Source organism: Periplaneta americana, chromosome 9, assembly GCF_040183065.1.
Source record: "Periplaneta americana isolate PAMFEO1 chromosome 9, P.americana_PAMFEO1_priV1, whole genome shotgun sequence".
NCBI lineage: Eukaryota > Metazoa > Arthropoda > Insecta > Blattodea > Blattidae > Periplaneta > Periplaneta americana.
The window spans coordinates 56,241,503-56,260,685 of NC_091125.1; the positions used below are offsets into that span (position 1 = coordinate 56,241,503).

The following is a 19,183-nucleotide window of genomic DNA, read 5'->3' on the forward strand; positions in this document are numbered from 1 at the left end:
GTTTATAAAGAAAATAGGAAACCATTGCACCATGTCATAGATTATTATAATTTGTCTTGTATCATGTCTACTTATTTTGTGTGTATTCATTGCTTATAATGTACACAATCCTTCCTAGAGGAGATTATTTTGTTATTGTAATTATCTTGTACTGTAACTACATTGTGTTTGTTATAAATTAATGTAGTGTTATGTTTAGAAACTGTATGGTGAATGAACTACTACTGGTACTACTACCAACACTACCACCACCACCACATAAAAATGATTTATGTGTAATTGTTGCAGATCAACGACCTGCCAAAGCCGAGTTACATGAACAAGACTCTAAGTGAGCTGAAGATTGGTACCTATGATAACATCGAGACAGCCAGTGAGGACACAAGCATAATTTTAGCATTAAAGAAATTTGTGGAAAGGCGGGTTTCTGCACTTCCCATTATTGACTTAGAAGGCCGGCTTGTAGACATCTATGCAAAATTTGATGTCATTGTAAGTGTTCATTTTAAATGTACCTATCCATATGTCTCAGTTTCTGTTTCTCATCGGAAGGATTTATTTTTCTTTGATCATTAATATTGCTTCTTGTTAATTCTTCATCTTTCAGCCCACACCCATATTCTGCTCTGATTTAAGTTCGGATCTGCAAATTGATCACATTAGGTTATCTAACTTCCAGTAACTTTTTTGACGTGTTGCTTTACTAGATATGGTAAATTTCTCTGAATGGTGTTCATTTAATCATGAATTCTGATCTTCTACCACTAAGAAAAGTTTTGTTGTTGAAATATAATTTGTATTCATTAGTTAGCGTTTTTACTTCTACTCAGAGCCTTGACTATGACCGATTTCTTCCAGATCCTTTTTGTTACAGATTCTCACGATAAGATCATGTTTGATGTTTAAGAAAACACTAAATTTTTGTCACTTTTCTAATAAAAAAACATGTTTTATATACTTATTTTATATCAGTCAAATCAAACTCCTGTATCTCCTCATGAGGAGCATAGGGCATTCACAAAGTGCCTCCATCAGACCCTATTTGTAGCCAACTTCTTCACTTCGCTCCATGTTTTCCCCTCCCTAGCAATTTCCTCCAAAACTGTTCTCTTCCATGTATTTTTTGGCCTTCCTCTTGTTCTACTACCCTGGGGGTTCCAATCCAAAGCTATTCTTTCTACTGCTCCATCTTCTTTCCTGATTGTGTGCCCTATCCAGTCGTATTTTATATAGATGACAAATTATCATCATCATCATCATCATCATCATCATCATCATCATCATATTGTTTTATATCTTACCCAATTATCTTATTTTCATGAATCTGTAGCATACCTGGCTCTTGAGGTTCCCTATTATGTGTAACAATCTCTGAATTTAAGTACTTATTTACAAAGACATACTTAAATATGTTATTAATGTAATAACTGTGTAACCAATTGTATTTAATTAGAATTAGAGTCTGGCTGGGCGGAAGAGAAGGCCTACTGGCCTTAGCTCTGCCAGATTAAATAAATAATTTATTATTTATTATTATTATTATTATTATTATTATTATTATTATTATTATTATTATTATTATTATTATTAAATACAGTCCTACACAAATAATTCATATTAGACATTTTCGTAGTTTCGTAATTATCAGATGTGCTGGTTCTTGCAAGTTGGTGTTCCTATATTTGTATCTGATCTCGTGCCATAACCACGCGGTCTAGAGCTTAAAGTCTTAGACTACTGATAGATAAATGAGTGCTGGTTCGAGTCCTCACAAAGAAAGACATTTTTTTCGGCCAGTTTTTCGGGCTAGTGCCTACCCAGTATTGGGATGAATTTGGGAGAGCTACAGTGAGTAACAAAATCTGGTTCGAAAATCAGCCATAACCATATGTTAGTTCTGTACTGGCTAGATGATCGTTCACCTCTGCTTAAGCATGTGTGAGGCCAGAAGTCAAGGCCCTCAGTGAACTGTTGCGCAGTGGATTTTTTAAATTTATATTTGTATCTGATGAAATAACTACATACGTATTTTACAGAGAACATTACATTCCTATTCCTTGTTATTGTGTTAGACTCTTTCTCTGTTTATCGATTTATGTTAAAACACTGTTTCCTGTTCATCATGACTTGCTAACATTGCAGTTTGACATATGTTTGTAATGTTGTTTTCTCCCTTCTTCTTTTTTTTTCCCTTGGGGATTTAGTGAAGTGAATTTTTAATGGCAGGCAGAGTAACTATCTCATGCCCCCATGTTTTAGATTGCTACCAGTGCACTTCATTAGAACCAGGTACCCAGCTTCGAAGCCGTGAACTTACAATATATTTATGTTCCCTTACAATATATTTATGTTCCCTTATTATCATAATTCAGGGTTTGTATCTAAGAAATTAGCAAGTTCTTTGTGATAGTAGAAGAGAAAGAGTGGGGGAAGGGAAGTGGTCCGTGGCCCATTTCTTTTAGGGCTCATCCCGACATTTGTCTTATTGCTCAAGGGAAACCACGGAAAAACCTAGAGCAGGATGAGGTGTCGTGCTGACGACAAGCCAATTGGCTATAGTGTGGTCGGAATATGTTCAGGTGGGAGGTTTTGATTTAATCATTATTTAATATACAAATACATTTAAGGTCCATAAAAAAATGTTAACAATTAGAACAATGCATCTATGCTGCCAATAACGTGATGACCCTGAAACAGAGAAATAACATTATTAGTGCATTAATAGCCTTGTCTGTGTGTAGAGTCAAGTGGTTATTTAGTGTTCAAGTTGGTATTCGTCTTGTACGTTGTCGTTCCAAGCTAGAGGGTGGAGTACACTCTTAGGTCTTTTATGTTTATCTAATGCAGGATTGTAATTTCCTAGTGAAGAAATTAGTGGGTTTGTGCTGCTGTACGACTTTGTGTACGTGCAGAAGGCTTGATTTGAAATATATTCTTGAATTGTCGAAATTTCTAGTTCTTCATGAATCAATCTAACAGGAGTTACTCTAGGAAGTCCTGTGATGAATCTTAAAATTTTGTTTTGGAAAACTTGTAATTTTTTACGGACTGTAATGGGTGCATGTCCCCAAGCAGGACAAGCATATAGTATTACTGACCTAATTAATGTTTTATACAAAGTTAGAGCTGTGTGTATATTTAGGTTTCTGCTTTTATTTAATATTGGGTAAAGCTCCACCATTCTAGCATTGGCAAGTCTGAGTTTTTGAAGTATATGTTCTGAAAATGTGAGCCGTCTGTCTAGCGTTACTCCGAGATATTTAACTGAAGTTTTCCACTCGATTTGTGATCCATTTATAGCTAACTTCGTGTGATTTATACCCGGTCTATTGAATTTATTTCTTCTGCTAAATAAGATGGCTTGTGTTTTAGATATATTTAATTTGATTCTCCATCTGAGGAGCCATGGTTCAATGTCACGCAGCTGACCTTGTAGCCTGGTAATGGCGACAGTTGGCTTCCATGATGCCGTGAGAAATGCCAAATCGTCAGCGTATAGTGCTAAAATACTGTTATTGAAATTTTGATTAAAAGGTAGGTCATTAATATAGATTTGGAAAAGAGTCGGTGCCAGAATGCTGCCCTGAGGCACACCAGCGTTAATACCTCGCGACGTGGAGTGCACGTCGTTCAGTTTAACCTGGAACGTTCTGCCCTGAATATAATTTTCTAACAGTTTTACTAGTCGGCAATTTAAATTATTGTTAATTAATTTGTATATCAAGCCCGCGTGCCATGCCCTGTCAAAGGCTTGTGTATAATCTAGGAATATGGCCGCTACTGTTCGATTTAAATTGAATGCGGTGGTAATGAATTCCGTTGTGCGCCCCTTCTCACTTTTGTTCCAAGAGTTTTAAAGTATTATACAGTATTGGGTCCCCAGGATTAGCCTCAGTTTTAGATCTTGCCATTATTATTATTATTATTATTATTATTATTATTATTATTATTATTATTATTATTATTATCATCATCATCATCATCATCATCATCATCATCGTTGTCAACTTATTAAATTTGTCATACTCATATATTCTTTGTAACTTCACAGAATTTGGCAGCAGAGAAGACATACAATAATTTGGACGTGTCTCTTAAAAAAGCCAACGAGCATCGTAACGAATGGTTCGAGGGTGTACACAAATGCAAGTTAGAGGAAACTCTTCAGACTATCATGGAGAGGATTGTGCGGGCAGAGGTAAGCCTTAGAATTATACTTCAAACTTTTTGTTACTTTGTAGTTGGTAGTTCTGTTATGCCACAGCTATTATTGTATCCAGTACACTGTAATAGGTTCAAAGGATTTGCGAGGCACTTGAATTAATCTGAAAAGTGAGCCTAATCTGTTGCATTTATTAATATTACCTGTTCCTAACAACTAGCAGTACATCACATTTTTGGCCCTGTTTTCCTTCTGTGTATATATTAGTTTGATATTGGTGAAGAAAATGTATGATGAATAGTATTTACAGATTGCTGTTGCATTTGGTGTTAAAAATACTCGTAATTGTGAACTGCGGAAAAGTGGGGAATAATGCCAGGCAAAAACAGTTTAAAAATGACATTGCAAACGTTTACAATTAATAAGGTTATTAAATTAATTATACTTCTCATTTCCCATTAAATTATCTATGGTCACATTCCTGTTTAAAAAAAATCACAAAATTCGCGCTGTCAGATTACCTACATGATGGATCAACATATAGACTTTAAGAAAAACGTGGCTCGTGAAGAAGTCTTTGAGGTACAGCCATCTCTACAAAAGTTCCGAAAGTATTTTTATTATCATGAGTCCTTCAATTTCATGAATTCTTGCTCTGTGTATTTGAAATTACTGTCGATAAGACTAGAGACTGTAGAGATGTTTCTGAGAACTGTTTGTAACAGCTTAGATGAGTCCTGCGGGGTAGACTTGAGAATATTTAGTGGGATGAGAGGGGTGGGAGGTGTCTAAGTGGAGGCAAGGATTCTCGATTGTCACTTTTGAGAAACCCCCTTCCTTACTGTAATCTGACATAGTGTGTAGGCATTGTTTACCTTGCAAGTGAATTACGGACAGATTTTGACTTGTTTACACTGAATTAGGATTTGTATCATGATCTGAGTGTGCTGCACAAGCATTTAGTTTCTTGCAAATGGTAGCCTAAACCATGCTAAACTGTATTTATGGAAACAATTTTATGAATCTTTTACCAGAGACTGTTAAACTCTTACTGATAGTAGCGATAATTCCTTAAATTAGTAAAGAAGTAGAATTTCTTAGACTACTGGTACTGAAGAAGCAGAATGGTGCTTCTCTGCTTTGAAAAAATGTGAAAACATTTATGTTGAATGCAATAAAAGAAGGTTGACTTCGTGCACTTGCATTGGATTCGTTGGAAAAGCAGCTGTTGTACCACTAAACTTCAGTGCTTATATCATAACCACTTTGCAGTATACAGAAAGAGAAAGGACTAACTTTATTTACAAAACAGATAAATTGAAATATTAAAATAAGCCTGCTTCGTGCAAAGTGTCCAAATGATCGAATAATGTTACTGTATTATTCTAACTAAATATTTATCATACAACTAACCACTAAGATTTCTTTTTATGTTACCATTCTAATATATCGAAGCCTTTCCAGATTTTAACACCAAAAGCCGCTGTTCCTTCACTTACCAACACCTTCGTGCTGCTAGTAAATAAACTAGTTATTCCTCTGAAATTAACATCTTTTGAAATTATACAGCACTGTTTCATTTGATGTTCTTTATTGTATCATGAAAGAGTTTATAGGGATACTCGTATTATTAAGGTTCAATTTAGTATAAATCACTGTACAGTACTAACATTTCTCTGATGTAGGCACACCACAGATTACAGGACGGATGACAAACATATACACAGATGAGGTACTAAAAACAACTTTTTCGGTTTTAGTAATATTGAAAATGCGCATTACTGTGAACATACGAAGTTCAGCATCACAATGTGAAGTTGATATAATAAGAAAGTATACATTACACCAGGCATGTCAGAAATGAGACACTGAAAGTGCAATGTATGTGCACGGAACGGCGGTCTGTGCAGATTGCGTCATTCACGTGTTGCTCTTACCAGTTCTTAGCGGGAGGGATGTCTACAAGAATCTATTCTGCGCTTCTAGTGTTCAATTAAATTGACATTTGGACATTATAAACGTACTTAGCAGAAGGAAAAAAACACAATTATTGTCAGTGTCTATTTTTGACAATAATTGTAACACAAGAAACAATAGACATACTCAGTTATAATTCACAAAGCAGTCGTTTGTAAAGAATCATTTATTTACATGATTTGTACACAGTATTTGAAGAAAATATAAATATTGCAGTAATTTCGAAACAACAAAAAACGAACACAATATTTCATTTTACGTAGTAGGTACTGATTATTTCAAAGTAATACTCTTTCATTGTTCCTCAAGCATTATTGGGACCATTGGTGCACAAATGTTAAAGAAAATATTTTACTCCCAATTACATGCAATAGGACATTGTGAGGCTTTTACATTGGAATCATTTCCTTGCTGTATATTAATATAAATTCACATTATTATTAATAAATTGGATAAATTAAACTTGAATTTAAATTTATATATAGTTTATTTGGAAAACGTTGAGAGCAAGTATTGGCAAGTTGGGAGCATTAATGAATTGAGTTAAAAGAGTACTTCACAAGCTGTGAAGCGAGGACATTTTCTTTATGTCAGGTTTAAAGATTTATTAACGTAAGTATATTAAGATAATATAGTAACGTGAGATGGAAAATTCGCCATTATGTATTATTTTTCCAGAAAATTTTTCCGCTTTACAAATAGTTTCTTCCTTCGTTCCCTTACAACCTCAAGACCCTCACATGTGTTCCTCACTCAGTATTCTCATCACCTATCAGCCTATCAAATAAAACCTGTAAGTCGTCTAACCATTGATGGCTGTGTTAGTACAGACTCCAAAACAACGTCACTGTCATGTTTGTCTTGCCGTGAGAGTACTAATTAAGAAATAAGAGCTGGCGAATATCATATTTTGAGAACTTTACTAATCTGATTTAAATTCTCACATCACTATTAGATCCACATGATATGATGAAAGCATTTCATTTTAAAATAATTACTGTTGGCTGAGGAAAACATCATAACAGTTACGTTATATGATTCCTGGTTTCTCTTCTTCGTTATATCTGTGGACTCCTCACTTTATTTTTCATAACGCATTCACAATCACAGCTCAATGAACACCCGTACTGATCTGTGTTACTGAAACCAAAGCTATTCTGCTACTGCAGGTAATGTACAGCCCTATCGCATTCCCCTCCAAGCTGATTCACTCCCTCCAGGTAGGGGAATAGGAATTGCACATTGCACAGAGACAAGTGCACAATGTGCAGGGTTTTGACATGCCTGCATTACACATTGCAGCCACAGTCTTGCAATAGAGCACTTGTCTTGCTAAATGATTGCTTCTAAGACAAGAGCATAAGGGGATTGGCAGAGTGAACCAGAAGGGAAAATATACTCCCATTTGAACTACTAATAGAGTGATTCCTATAATATTCTAATAAAGGATAATAAGAGTTAAATTAATTTAAGCATATTAAACTGTCTCAGTAGTTTATCTAGATCAGGGATGTCAAACATGCACTCCCTAGAGTGCAAACATTACCATCCATACTTCCTCCACCTCCTGTCGAGACTCTGTTTTCATTCTATTATAGTCAGTAGCTAGCTGCAGAAAATAAACATTCAGTGGCGAGTAGTTTACTGAATATTTAAAAATGGCACTGTCTAAAGTACCAAGATACAGCTTCAATAAGGAATGGAAATATGATTATTTTTTTGTTCATGAAGATAAAAGAGCTGATTGCTTATTATGTTCCGTTCAATTTCGTTATAGATGGCATTATAATATAAGACATCATTTCAATTCTGGCAATGGTAAAGATTATAGGAAAAACAATTCCCTGCATCTTAAAATTAGAGATTAGTATTAAACTAGTTAGTATTCAAATTCTTCAAGTCTTCAAATTTTAAAATGTTCATATATGCATTGAACTTAGCACTTAAATAAATGCAGTAAGTTGTAGCTAATACAACTTATTTCTATTTTCACAGGGAACTATTATAGATGAATATTGTCAGACCTACAATGGATTAGTGACTTTGCATTTTTAACATATCTGACAGGTCATTCTAATACTCTCAATACTAAACTTCAAGGCAAAGACCCTCTCACAGTAGGCATAATTATGTTCCGTAACATAGACATTTATATGGATAAATTAAATTTATGGAAAACTCAACTGAATAGTCGTATCACATATCACTTTTCTTCTCTGGATGTGTTGGCAAATAAAAGGCTAGATATGTACGTCTCCATTCTGGAAAACTTATATACCTACACAATTCGGGATCAGATTTTCAGAAATTACCGTTGCAATTTTTTCCATAATTTTTTCGCAGGTCGTATAATTGCAGTGTTTGGATAGGCATATTGTTGTAAACAGTTTTTTTTAATTGCGAATCAGTGTAAGTTAATTAAGGACAGATAGTCATGTGCATGCAATGAAATAATGCGGAATCTACAGCTAACAGTTATCATTCTAACTACGAGTAAGCTTACCATAATATTGAAAACAGAATTTTACAAATTTTACTGTGTGAAGTCAAAATCTTACTGATTCAAATTAATGGCACTTCATTAGATTTAGTTTACTAATTTGGTGTGAGATATTTTTAAAAATCGAGTAATTTTCCAAGGACTTATTGAAACATGCCATTATATAGGTACACACTATTGTAAAAATACTGGTACCATTGCTTCCAAATTTTTACCACTCATGAAATAGGTTCAGATGTATATGAAACTCTAGAATTATTTATTTTGGTGGATATTTAGTAATTTGGTAATTGTTTAAATTCTTATTACTAAAAATTTAATATTAACCCAACATAAATTTTTTTGTAAACTAGCACAATTTTGAAGCTACATTAAAAATTCTAGAATTTCAGCATCACAGTATAGCCATAAAAGAGTGTGCAAAGTTTCAGATCTCTAGGTTTAAATTTTCACAAGCTATGTGTACCTAAAGGTGAAAAAAAGTAGTTTGTGGAAAACTACAGCAAAGGCATTTAGAAAGGGGTGTGGCAAATATGAGGCTTCATATATTTTTTTTAATTTCTTAGTGAATCCGCATATGAAGACATATAAATGATACATAATCTTGTTCAGGAAGGCACGCTTTTCAAAATGAGAGTAGAAAAAAATCGAAATTTTTTATCATTTTGACGACCATCTGCCCTTATCATCTTGTCTCTGCTCTGCGTCTGTGTACTGACACAATCCAGCCGAAAACAAGAGGTGTCAGCGATCAGTAAATCACTAATTAGAGAAATGTTCAGTAGTTTGTGTGTGGACTTATCATCTTATCCCAGTTTATGGTTAGAGTGCTGATTGTATTTACAACATGAGTTTATGTACTAACCACCACTGAAACAAGATTGAGATCGAGAGTGATGCATGAACTGAATCGTGTCTAAAAGATTTGGAGTGAAGTTGACGCCATACTTTCCCCTTCACCTGAATTTGGCATGTCTGGTTTAGGTTATTATGAACAGGAATTAATCTTTTATACCCATTCAGTAGCAAGTACATTTAAGTGAGGGAGTGAAATTCACACCTTGTATGAAATAATTTTGGAAACAGTTCATGTAGGGATGTCATAATTTTATTTAAGTGTTTCCAAGATACTTTCATTGATGTTACAACTTTAAATGTAGCTCAGTTTCAGTATCCATTTTTTCTTTTAAAGCATTTTATACAAACCTAACTTTTTTATTTTCTTATTTCCAGGTCCATAGGTTGGTAGTGGTGGATGAGGAAGACAAGGTGATAGGCATCATTTCGTTGTCAGACCTGTTACTTTATCTCGTATTGAGGCCATGTGGTAAGTTACTTTCATCTAACAAAATTTCTCCTTACTGTTATTAGAGAAGTATAATTGCATACTGCATGTTCATAATGTAACATATGGTACACTATACAGATACAAATCCAATTATTTGAGGTCTTAACAATCTTACATTTTTATTAGCACAAGGGACTTGACTACAATAAAGTAATATCCACATTACTTTATTATCTATTCTTTTTTGCTTGAGGATTAGGCTAATAGTGAGTCCAGCCTACTCATTTATCATTTCCTACACTAGTAGCATATTACACTAATCAGACTTCAGATGTACACAAACAATTTTTCTTCCTCTGACGCATATCGCCAAGTGAGATGTACTGCCTGATAATAGATGTACATATCGGCCAGAACCTCACTCCGAGGGACCGGTAGTTTTTTTTTTTTTTTTTTTTTTGTAGGTTATTTTACGACGCTTTATAAACATCTTAGGTTATTTAGCGTCTGAATGAGATGAAGGTAATGCCGGTGAAATGAGTCCTGGCTCCAACACCGAAAGTTACCCAGCATTTGCTCATATTGGGTTGAGGGAAAACCCCGGAAAAAACCTCAACCAGGTAACTTTCCCCGACCGGGAGTCGAACCTGGGCCACCTGGTTTCGCGGCTAGACGCGCTAACCATTACTCGTACCGGTAGTTCATTAGATAGTAGGCCTATACCAAAATTTACAAGAAACCAATCAAACCTTTTATTCATCATCCTTTCAATGGGTTTTGCCATTATGATGCTTAGAGATATGGGTCTATAGTTCTCAATATGTGATGCATCCTAGTCCTTTAATCTATATATATATAATATTATAGGTAGATAAATATTTACAAGTTTCGACAGTCTTCTTCTAACATTTCCTAAATTGTGTGTACACTTAAATGTAGGCCTACATTATAGGATATGATATGATATGATATATGATATGATATGATATGATATATGATATGATATGATATGATATATGATATGATATGATATGATATATGATATGATATATGATATATGATATATGATATGATATGATATGATATGATATGATATGATATGATATGATATGATATGATATGATATATGAATCGTCCCAAAGAGAAAGGTCCTAAATCCATTTTACAAAAGTGTTGAGAAAATGAAAAAAAAAACTATATAAACTTTACAAATTTTACTGAATCATTTTTTTCTTTTTACAATGATGTCCTCCTTTATTGTTGACTTTATGTGGAAAAAACATAATTGTCAATAATATGTTTGAAATATGAAATTAGCAATTTCTAATTTTGGACATGTGCCCTTTCTCTTGATTTTACTATCAACTTCAATCTTCAACTTGTACATTTTCTTCAGCTGTGGTCAGTTAACAATTTCACTGTAGAATTCTTCGTATTCTTGAGGTATGTAGCGAAGAAGCTTCTTGATATAATTTGTTTTGCTTGTTTTATTGCAATTTTATTGGTTTATGTTATATTGGTATGAAGCTTAGGAATTCTTCTTCCAGGTTTTCTTACGTGGAAAGTGTTTCTAACAAGTCCATTAACAGTGTTGTATGTGACCATGCTGCCTGGCGTCTGAGAATCATGCACAAAAAATGTTCCAAACTGCTGATTCCAAAAGAAACTTTATTTGCCCTCGGAACATCCCTTGCTGCAGTTTCCTCCGATATGCAGTTTCTTGTGTAGTAAATTAACCACAAGATTTAGAAATCTTTTATGTCTATGAGTTGCACCTCTTTAACTGTGAATTTCTTGATGTTGTTGGAAGACCCTATCACAATGGAAGTAATATCATGCAAATCATACAGTCTGTCATGTGCTTTAGGAGCACTCTTTATAATACCGAAATCTCTATCGCAGGGTAGGAAGGAGTGCCTGCGGACAGGGAAGTAATGTTGAATTTTAATAAATTTCTTGATATCTGTTGGGCTAGCAAGAGTTGTACCACGTCATTATTCTTGTTCTGGCTCCCACAGTTATCGGAGTACAGGTGTAATTCAGTAACATAACTCTGTAGGTAATCAAGTAGAAGTGAACAAACTTCATTCGGGCCTTTTTTCGCAATACCTTCATGATACAGATAAATGACGGCAGTACTGGTCTTAATATTATGAATGCAAGAGAGGTTAACATGTAACTGTCTCGTGTAGTATGTTTCCTGCACTGGGTGCTGGGCAATGGAATGTTCCACATAAAGTCAAAACATAAGGGAAGAACTTCTTCTGTAGCACTTCTGTCAGATTGTATTTGGCTGTAGAATTTATTGGCTCTTTATTTGTGCACCATTAATTCAACCGCAGCAGTCTGTTTTGCATTGTCATTAAGATGTGAATTATTTAGCTTTGTTTTTAACTCTTCACATGTTCCGCAACAGTCAATTTGAGGACACCCAAATGAAAGATTGTAATTTTCGTTAACAATTTTTGCATACGACTGATAGCTTATTGTGATACCAGGATGCAACTCTTTGAACAGCTTATACATAATTTTTATATTGAGCCTTGAATCTAAATATTTAAATGACCTTTGAGTATAATGTAATATTATGTATGACTCATTAAATTTGTTGTTTTAATAGAATATTTTCATTACCTGCAAGGAGGGCCAGACTTTGTAGTGAGAGTTAATGTATTCAAGTCCTTTTAATCTTTCCATTTTTCTTTGGTTACATTTCCAGGATGTTGGCTGGGCAATCCTTTTCTTCCCTTTCTTACTAATATTTTCTGCATTCTCCATTCTGTTCTTATAACACTGACTGTAAGACACTTCTTAAATGCCGGTATTATTATTGTGATTAAGAATTCACTTCAAATCACAAAACAGAATTTTTATTATATTATTTCAACCGTCTATACCACAACACTGAACAAAAATATCCATAAATTGAACATGAAACTACAGCTCGCAAGATTGCCGACTGATACAAAATCTATTGTATGGTCACAAGTCGTGGACTTGGAACCTTCCTCCAGGGAACGGGATATTACTACTCTTGTCATTCATTCAATATTACAGTGACATGTGACCTTTTAATGTAGAATGATAGCCTGACGCTTGAAAAACAACTTCTGAATAAAATGTCAATTTTCAAAAATTACAATTTTAATCACCTATGCCAAGTCCTCACAACTTAAAAAAAAAAAAAAGAAACACTATAAGATCAAATTAATACACCATTACTTTTAACTTCCTCTTCCCATTTCATCTTCACTATTATTAAAAATTTGCCCAGTTTACTTAACTCTCTTATATTACATATTTTCTTATATGCTACATATCTACTCATCTTCAAAAATGTATTATTTATCCACTTTTTCCTTGTATTGTCTGTTTCATGACATTATAATAATATATGGAACACCTCTTCTCGCAATGCCGTAAAGGGGGCAGATACCCTTCTCTATGGTACCCCTCCTGTTTTTCAATTTCCATATTCCTAATCTCCACCAAGCTGAGCCCAATCCTCATTTTCCTATTATTTATTCTGACATATTCTTGTTCCCATGACGTTTTAATGTCCTTATAGTTACTTAATGATCTTAATTCGTTGAGATTTTGATATAATTCCTGTCTCATAGTTTCATTACACCTCTCTTTTAACATTATAGTATACATCATTTGGTTGTTTATTGACTTATCCAATATCCGAATTTGGAATTTTCTACGTCTAAGTCTAGGCTATATCTTTTATTTCTTAATTACCCCACATTCATTTCAAATTATATATGTTAATGGACACATGGATTGATGTTTTGAAAGTAATTAATCTCTTATATAAGTTGGTTTGAAGTGTTGTACGAAGTAATTGCTCAGTATCATCTTATGCATGGTCAGGGTCGTCGTCCCCACCCCACCCCACCCCACCTCACCCCACCCCACCTCACCCCACCCCACCATGAATATCCTGCTTTAGGCTTAGAGATGTGTTACAATTAGTTTCTGTCTTATATGAATAAGAAACTGTTCTGAAATGATTAAATTACAAGTGATAAAATTGTTTATTATAGATAATAAAATTATAAAAATTCCTCTTATCCACCTCCCAGAGTAACCAAAAACTCGTCTTCACTTTTTAATTAGCATTTATGTATTGTGCAGTAGTCTTGTGTATAAGTCTTGACAATCCTCCCATTATTAGAATTACCACGTTTAGATTATGTGATGAGCCTCACTCTCTCACCTATCTGAAAAATTTGAAGGAAGTTACAACACCTCGTAACCTGACATATCATAATATAAGTCTATTGACTAAAGTTACACTTTTAGGGTGGTATTCATAGACATTTCGCAGCACGCGCTACGAGTGTACTAAGCTAGCCACGGCTATCCACTGGTTACTAGTACAGAATTCAAATCATATCCTATCGCTAACACTGGTTTATGATTACGAAAAACGCTGATAATCCACCGAAAACCCGCGCTAAAAATGTCTATGAATACGGCCATTATAGTTTAATGCAGGTGAGAAACCAGAAGTAACAGAACAAGACAAACACATATGCAGAAGTAGAAATCAAAATATGTGTTTGCCTTTTCATCTGCTAAAAAGGAAGGTAACACTAAGGCTCCTCAAACTGCTCAGTGGAAAGTATGAAATAGTTTTCTGACTGTTGTGTAAGTCGTAAAATGTATATTCTTAACATATCATGAATTATGTTTGAGCGAAACCACCAGTAGGCCTATGCTATAACACCAGACAACATTAGGAGCAGCTGCTACTGCTTAATCATAGAAATATCTACCTAGAATGAATTGTTATATAATACATAATAGAGTGGTGAGAGAATACAATACCCTACAGTGACATTCTTTAACTAAATTCTCTTTGGTAGACTTTATTGGCCATTGAGAAAGAAGATCAATACCAGACTCTAGGAAGAAGTCTGCTATATAATCTTTAAGTAGGCCTACAATTGCAGGAGTAATATTGTGGTGTATCAAATTCATCAGAAAGAGTTTAACAATGTGATATAAGACATGAATCTAATTAGATGAAACTAGTTTCTTCATTGTGAAAGGTGTTAATCTTTGACGCGACTTTTAACTACATGACACGGTATCTGTACAAAAAAGAAATGGAATAAGAAATAAAAATGATAAAAAAAATCTTCACGAATAGTTCGAAAAATGCGGGATTTTGGAATACTGTATAGGGTCAATATGGGGCATTTATTTATTTTTTTTCATTTCATTTATTATATTCCATAGATCTTACATTAGCAATGAAGCTTTAGGATGTGGAACAAGTCAAAATTTTACAAGATTACAATTACAATTTTTACAATTTTACAATTTGGAATTTTCTACAATTTTTTGGCGAGATGTAGTGAGATGAGGTAAGGCCCGAGGATTCGCCAAAAGATTATCTGGCATTTGCCTTATAGTTGGGGAAGACTAGGAAAAAACCCAACCAGGTAATCAGACCAAACGGGGGTGAAATGAAATGAGGCCGAGGACTCGCCATAGACCATCCGGTATCAGTCCAATGGCTGGGGAAAACCTCGGAAGAAACAAATCAATGAGACCAAACAGGGGATCCAACCCAAGCCTGAGTGCAGCTCTGGATCAGCAGGCCAGTGAGTCTGCCGATTGAGCTACATTGATGGCTCTACTAAAAATATACCGGTACAGTACATAGTCAATCAGATTATTAAATTTACAAATGCAAACGATTATTCATCAGTTGAGCTATAACATATAATACATAGCAAGTAACTCAATTCAAATTAAGGTATAAACAATTCAATCAGTTGAGATATACAGAAATTGATAATACATATCATGCAATTTACTTCAAATTACAAACATAAACAATTCATCAATAGAGCTATACAGATTACTGTTCAATTTAAAGCATATACAATTCATCAGCCAAATTATTATACAAACATATACAATACAAAGTAAACAGATTAATTCAACTTACAAGTATACTTTCGTTAAGCTCTACAAATTTGTACAATTCATATCAAGCTTCTGTGATCTTAAATAGAGGGCACCTGGTAACCATAGAATATTCTTTTTGTTACTTCTTAATCAATGAATCAGCTTTATTTGCTGACATCACGAGTCACTTACAGATTTGTGCAGTCAATGTCCAGAAGATTGTGTTAGAATTTTGTACATTATACTCTGCTGATTCATATTGTTGTTCACTTTTGCAATTAATTTATTTCGGTTATCTTGTTCAGATGTACAGTTGAGAGGAATATGAGTTAAGGTTTCTAGTTCCCTTACAAATTGGGTGGCTGTTAAATTGAATCTGTGGAGATACTCTTCTGTAACTATGTGTCCAATGCGTACTTTTGCAGTGAAACTTTAAACTGAGCATGGAAGATCGAGAAAATGCTGTTATCATTTGGAGTTACAGATTGAGAGGGATGATAGGGAACACTCAAATAAATAGAAAAGTTTTGTGATTAAATGCATGGCTAATTGGAAAATAAAGTTGCAAGTTTCAGCAATCTGATAACATCGCCACTAACACACTCTCATTCTCCTTGTAATATTGATGCTAGAGGTTAACGAACTCAGGTCTACCTGCCAAGACGAACTACCCCCACTATCTCCCTGGTTACAATGCTGTTTTTTTTTTTTTTTTTTTTAAAAGGGAGGCATAGTCGAAGCTCAGCATTTTGTGATTTTGTGTTACTGCTAGTTTATGTATAGTTTATGTAGGAGGGTTTTAGCAGCTCCTCCTTTTGTTTATAAGATAAAATTTGCTAATATCGTACCTTAATCAGCTCTGGCTTAAATTATTAAAACATGTGACATCGTGCTATTTTGTTTTCTGTATTAGCATTTGGGTTATGTATGGGATGTAAATGGTATTTATATAGGCAAAGAAGCAACTTTCTTAATGAGCAGGAAAGGCATGAATTTCACTAAGTAGGCCTTTTTAATAAGTACATTTCTGTCGGCAAACCACTAAAATCTCATAATATGACTGTATTATGAAAATGGTCTTGCTGAATTTTTCCAGTAATACAATAATGCTGAGGTTTTCTTACCTTGTTTTCCTTCTTACTGTTTCTTCATTTCTCACTTTTATTACAACTGGTCCCTATCAGTTCATTTATATATATATATATATATATATATATATATATATATATATATATATACACATATACATATATGTATTGAAGAAAATTGTTCATACACTGCACTGCCAGCAAACTTCTACCAGAAGATTAGCGAGGTTAATTTTGGAAGCAAACCATAAAATCTGCTACCCTTACCTTTGCTGTAGCAATGTTAAGATAAACTTTTCACTACAAATAATTTCGGTGGAGAATTGATTTATGCAACTTTACAATTAATTTATAATTTAATTATTATATTTATGATCTGTTAGTCAGTGCTGTACTATATATTCGGAAAACTTGTGTGTTGTTGCAGGTGAGGATGGGTCTGGTGGTGAAGGAATAGGCAGTTCATTGCGTCAGCAAGATGCCAGCCTTATTCACCAGGCATCATCGGATACAACTGCTACGATACCTGAAGAGGATGCGGGTACCCTCAGTGAGGGGGACAGTGCCCCTCCATCCCCGACACCCACCACGACTCAGCTAGATAGTGGCGGTGCTGCTTGGCGCGAGGTCACCGTGTCAGGTGGCGAGTGAAGAGACCGCCATTTTGACTGATGACACCACATGGCATCATGAGGGACTGCGCGAGTCCCGTCCTAGATGTTGAGTTTTGTATCATATTCTTCATCCTAGCTGCCTTCGATACCCACACAGACAGGGTGAGGGGTCGGTCTCCCAGAAATGTTGTTTACTAGGTTTTTAGTTTCCTCTTTTGCCGGGGACTGCTTCCCGGAAAGAGGCAGAGGCATTGCGGCAGGAGGTCACTTTAGTTGAGAAGGTTGAATGCATGGATACTCCCACCTTCAGAAGGTCGAGTGCATGGGGCAGAGCACTGCCGTCAGACTGACGTCAACATTGTACAATATCCACAGCAAAGGTCTAAACTCATGTTTTATATCTTAGATACGAGGGAGGGGGAGAGGATGGAAACTGTCGCGTGTGTGTGTGTGTGTTTATTTTTATCTTAGTGTGTGCGGGCTTAACACTGAAGCAGCAGCAGAACTGTTGGTACCTACAATATTATTTTTAGCTTTTGTACTATGACTTGATGGACAATGCGGTTGACCTTTGTTAATATCTGTTTCTGTTTCCATCGAGAGGGCTGAGCAAGTAGAGATGCCCCCTCCCTCACACTTTTGTTCTTTTTTATTATTATTATTTCTGCAGGTGGAACGTTGAGTTCAGACCGATGCAGGCTTCAAAAGTATAAATAAACACAAATAAGAAAGATTTATGTGTCTTGTTGAATTCTTTCCATTTCCTATTACTTCTCTTTGTTCATTCCTTAGTCATGCCATTTGATTCCAAACACTGTGTATTGAGGCCATATATTCTTTAATACACCCTTAAATAACTTTTTGTTAATCTGTTGCAGGTCTTGGCGTTCTACTTTTCCTTAGCAGTTGTGGTAATTCTGCATTTGAAACCTAAATCACTTTCACACCGTATCTTATTTGTGTATATTCGTGTTGGGTCCACTGGTGCAACGCAAGCTGTAGGCACGTTTACTTGCTGATCAAGAACTACGCTCGGGCATGTGTTCGATTCCTGCTTGGGCAGTTTATCAAGTTTGTTTTTTTCTCAGGTTTTTCCCATCTACAAGGTAAATGTCGGGTAATTACACAGGTAATCCTTGGTCTCATTTCGCCAAATATCATCAATTCCATCTATGGTAAATCACCTAGTTGTTGATACAGTGTCATTAAATAACGAACTAAAATAAATAAATAAAATAAAAGGAATGAATGACTAAATAAAATAAAAATATAATTGCGCATTCGGGGGGGGGGGGGTGTTGTGTGTGCTTGTGTTTTTTTTTTTTTCTGTACAAGGATTTCAAGAATTGGCAAAAATATTATTTACTGATTTCGCAATTGTTACATAATTCAGAAATATGGAATTGAAAACAAAAGCACCGCAGCAGGATGACTCTAAGTCGCTCCTTGGCATGGCCAGTTTTGAATTCACTGGCTGAGTGACTTTGCCTCTTTTGTTGCATGTCCCGATAGTCACTGCTCAGTAATATGATAACGTGGCCGATTTTGTAGCAAATTCTTGTTTCACCAGATAGAGATACACTACTGCTTTCGGTTTATAATTAAAACTAATTTTCTTAAAATTTG

General features: G+C 34.8%; 1 protein-coding gene across 2 annotated transcripts in view; it reads left to right on the forward strand.

Annotated features, from left to right (window-relative positions):
* Positions 1 to 18,290, forward strand: part of SNF4Agamma (SNF4/AMP-activated protein kinase gamma subunit) — a 1,170,361-nt gene extending 1,152,071 nt beyond the window's left edge. For both annotated transcript variants that reach the window (XM_069834748.1, XM_069834749.1), the window contains 4 exons: positions 289 to 492; positions 4,052 to 4,198; positions 9,873 to 9,966; positions 17,371 to 18,290. In XM_069834748.1, the coding sequence (XP_069690849.1) occupies positions 289 to 492; positions 4,052 to 4,198; positions 9,873 to 9,966; positions 17,371 to 17,594 (669 nt within the window). In that variant the 3' untranslated portion in view covers positions 17,595 to 18,290. The remainder of the gene's footprint in view (positions 1 to 288; positions 493 to 4,051; positions 4,199 to 9,872; positions 9,967 to 17,370) is intronic.
* Positions 18,291 to 19,183: the final 893 nt, after the last annotated feature.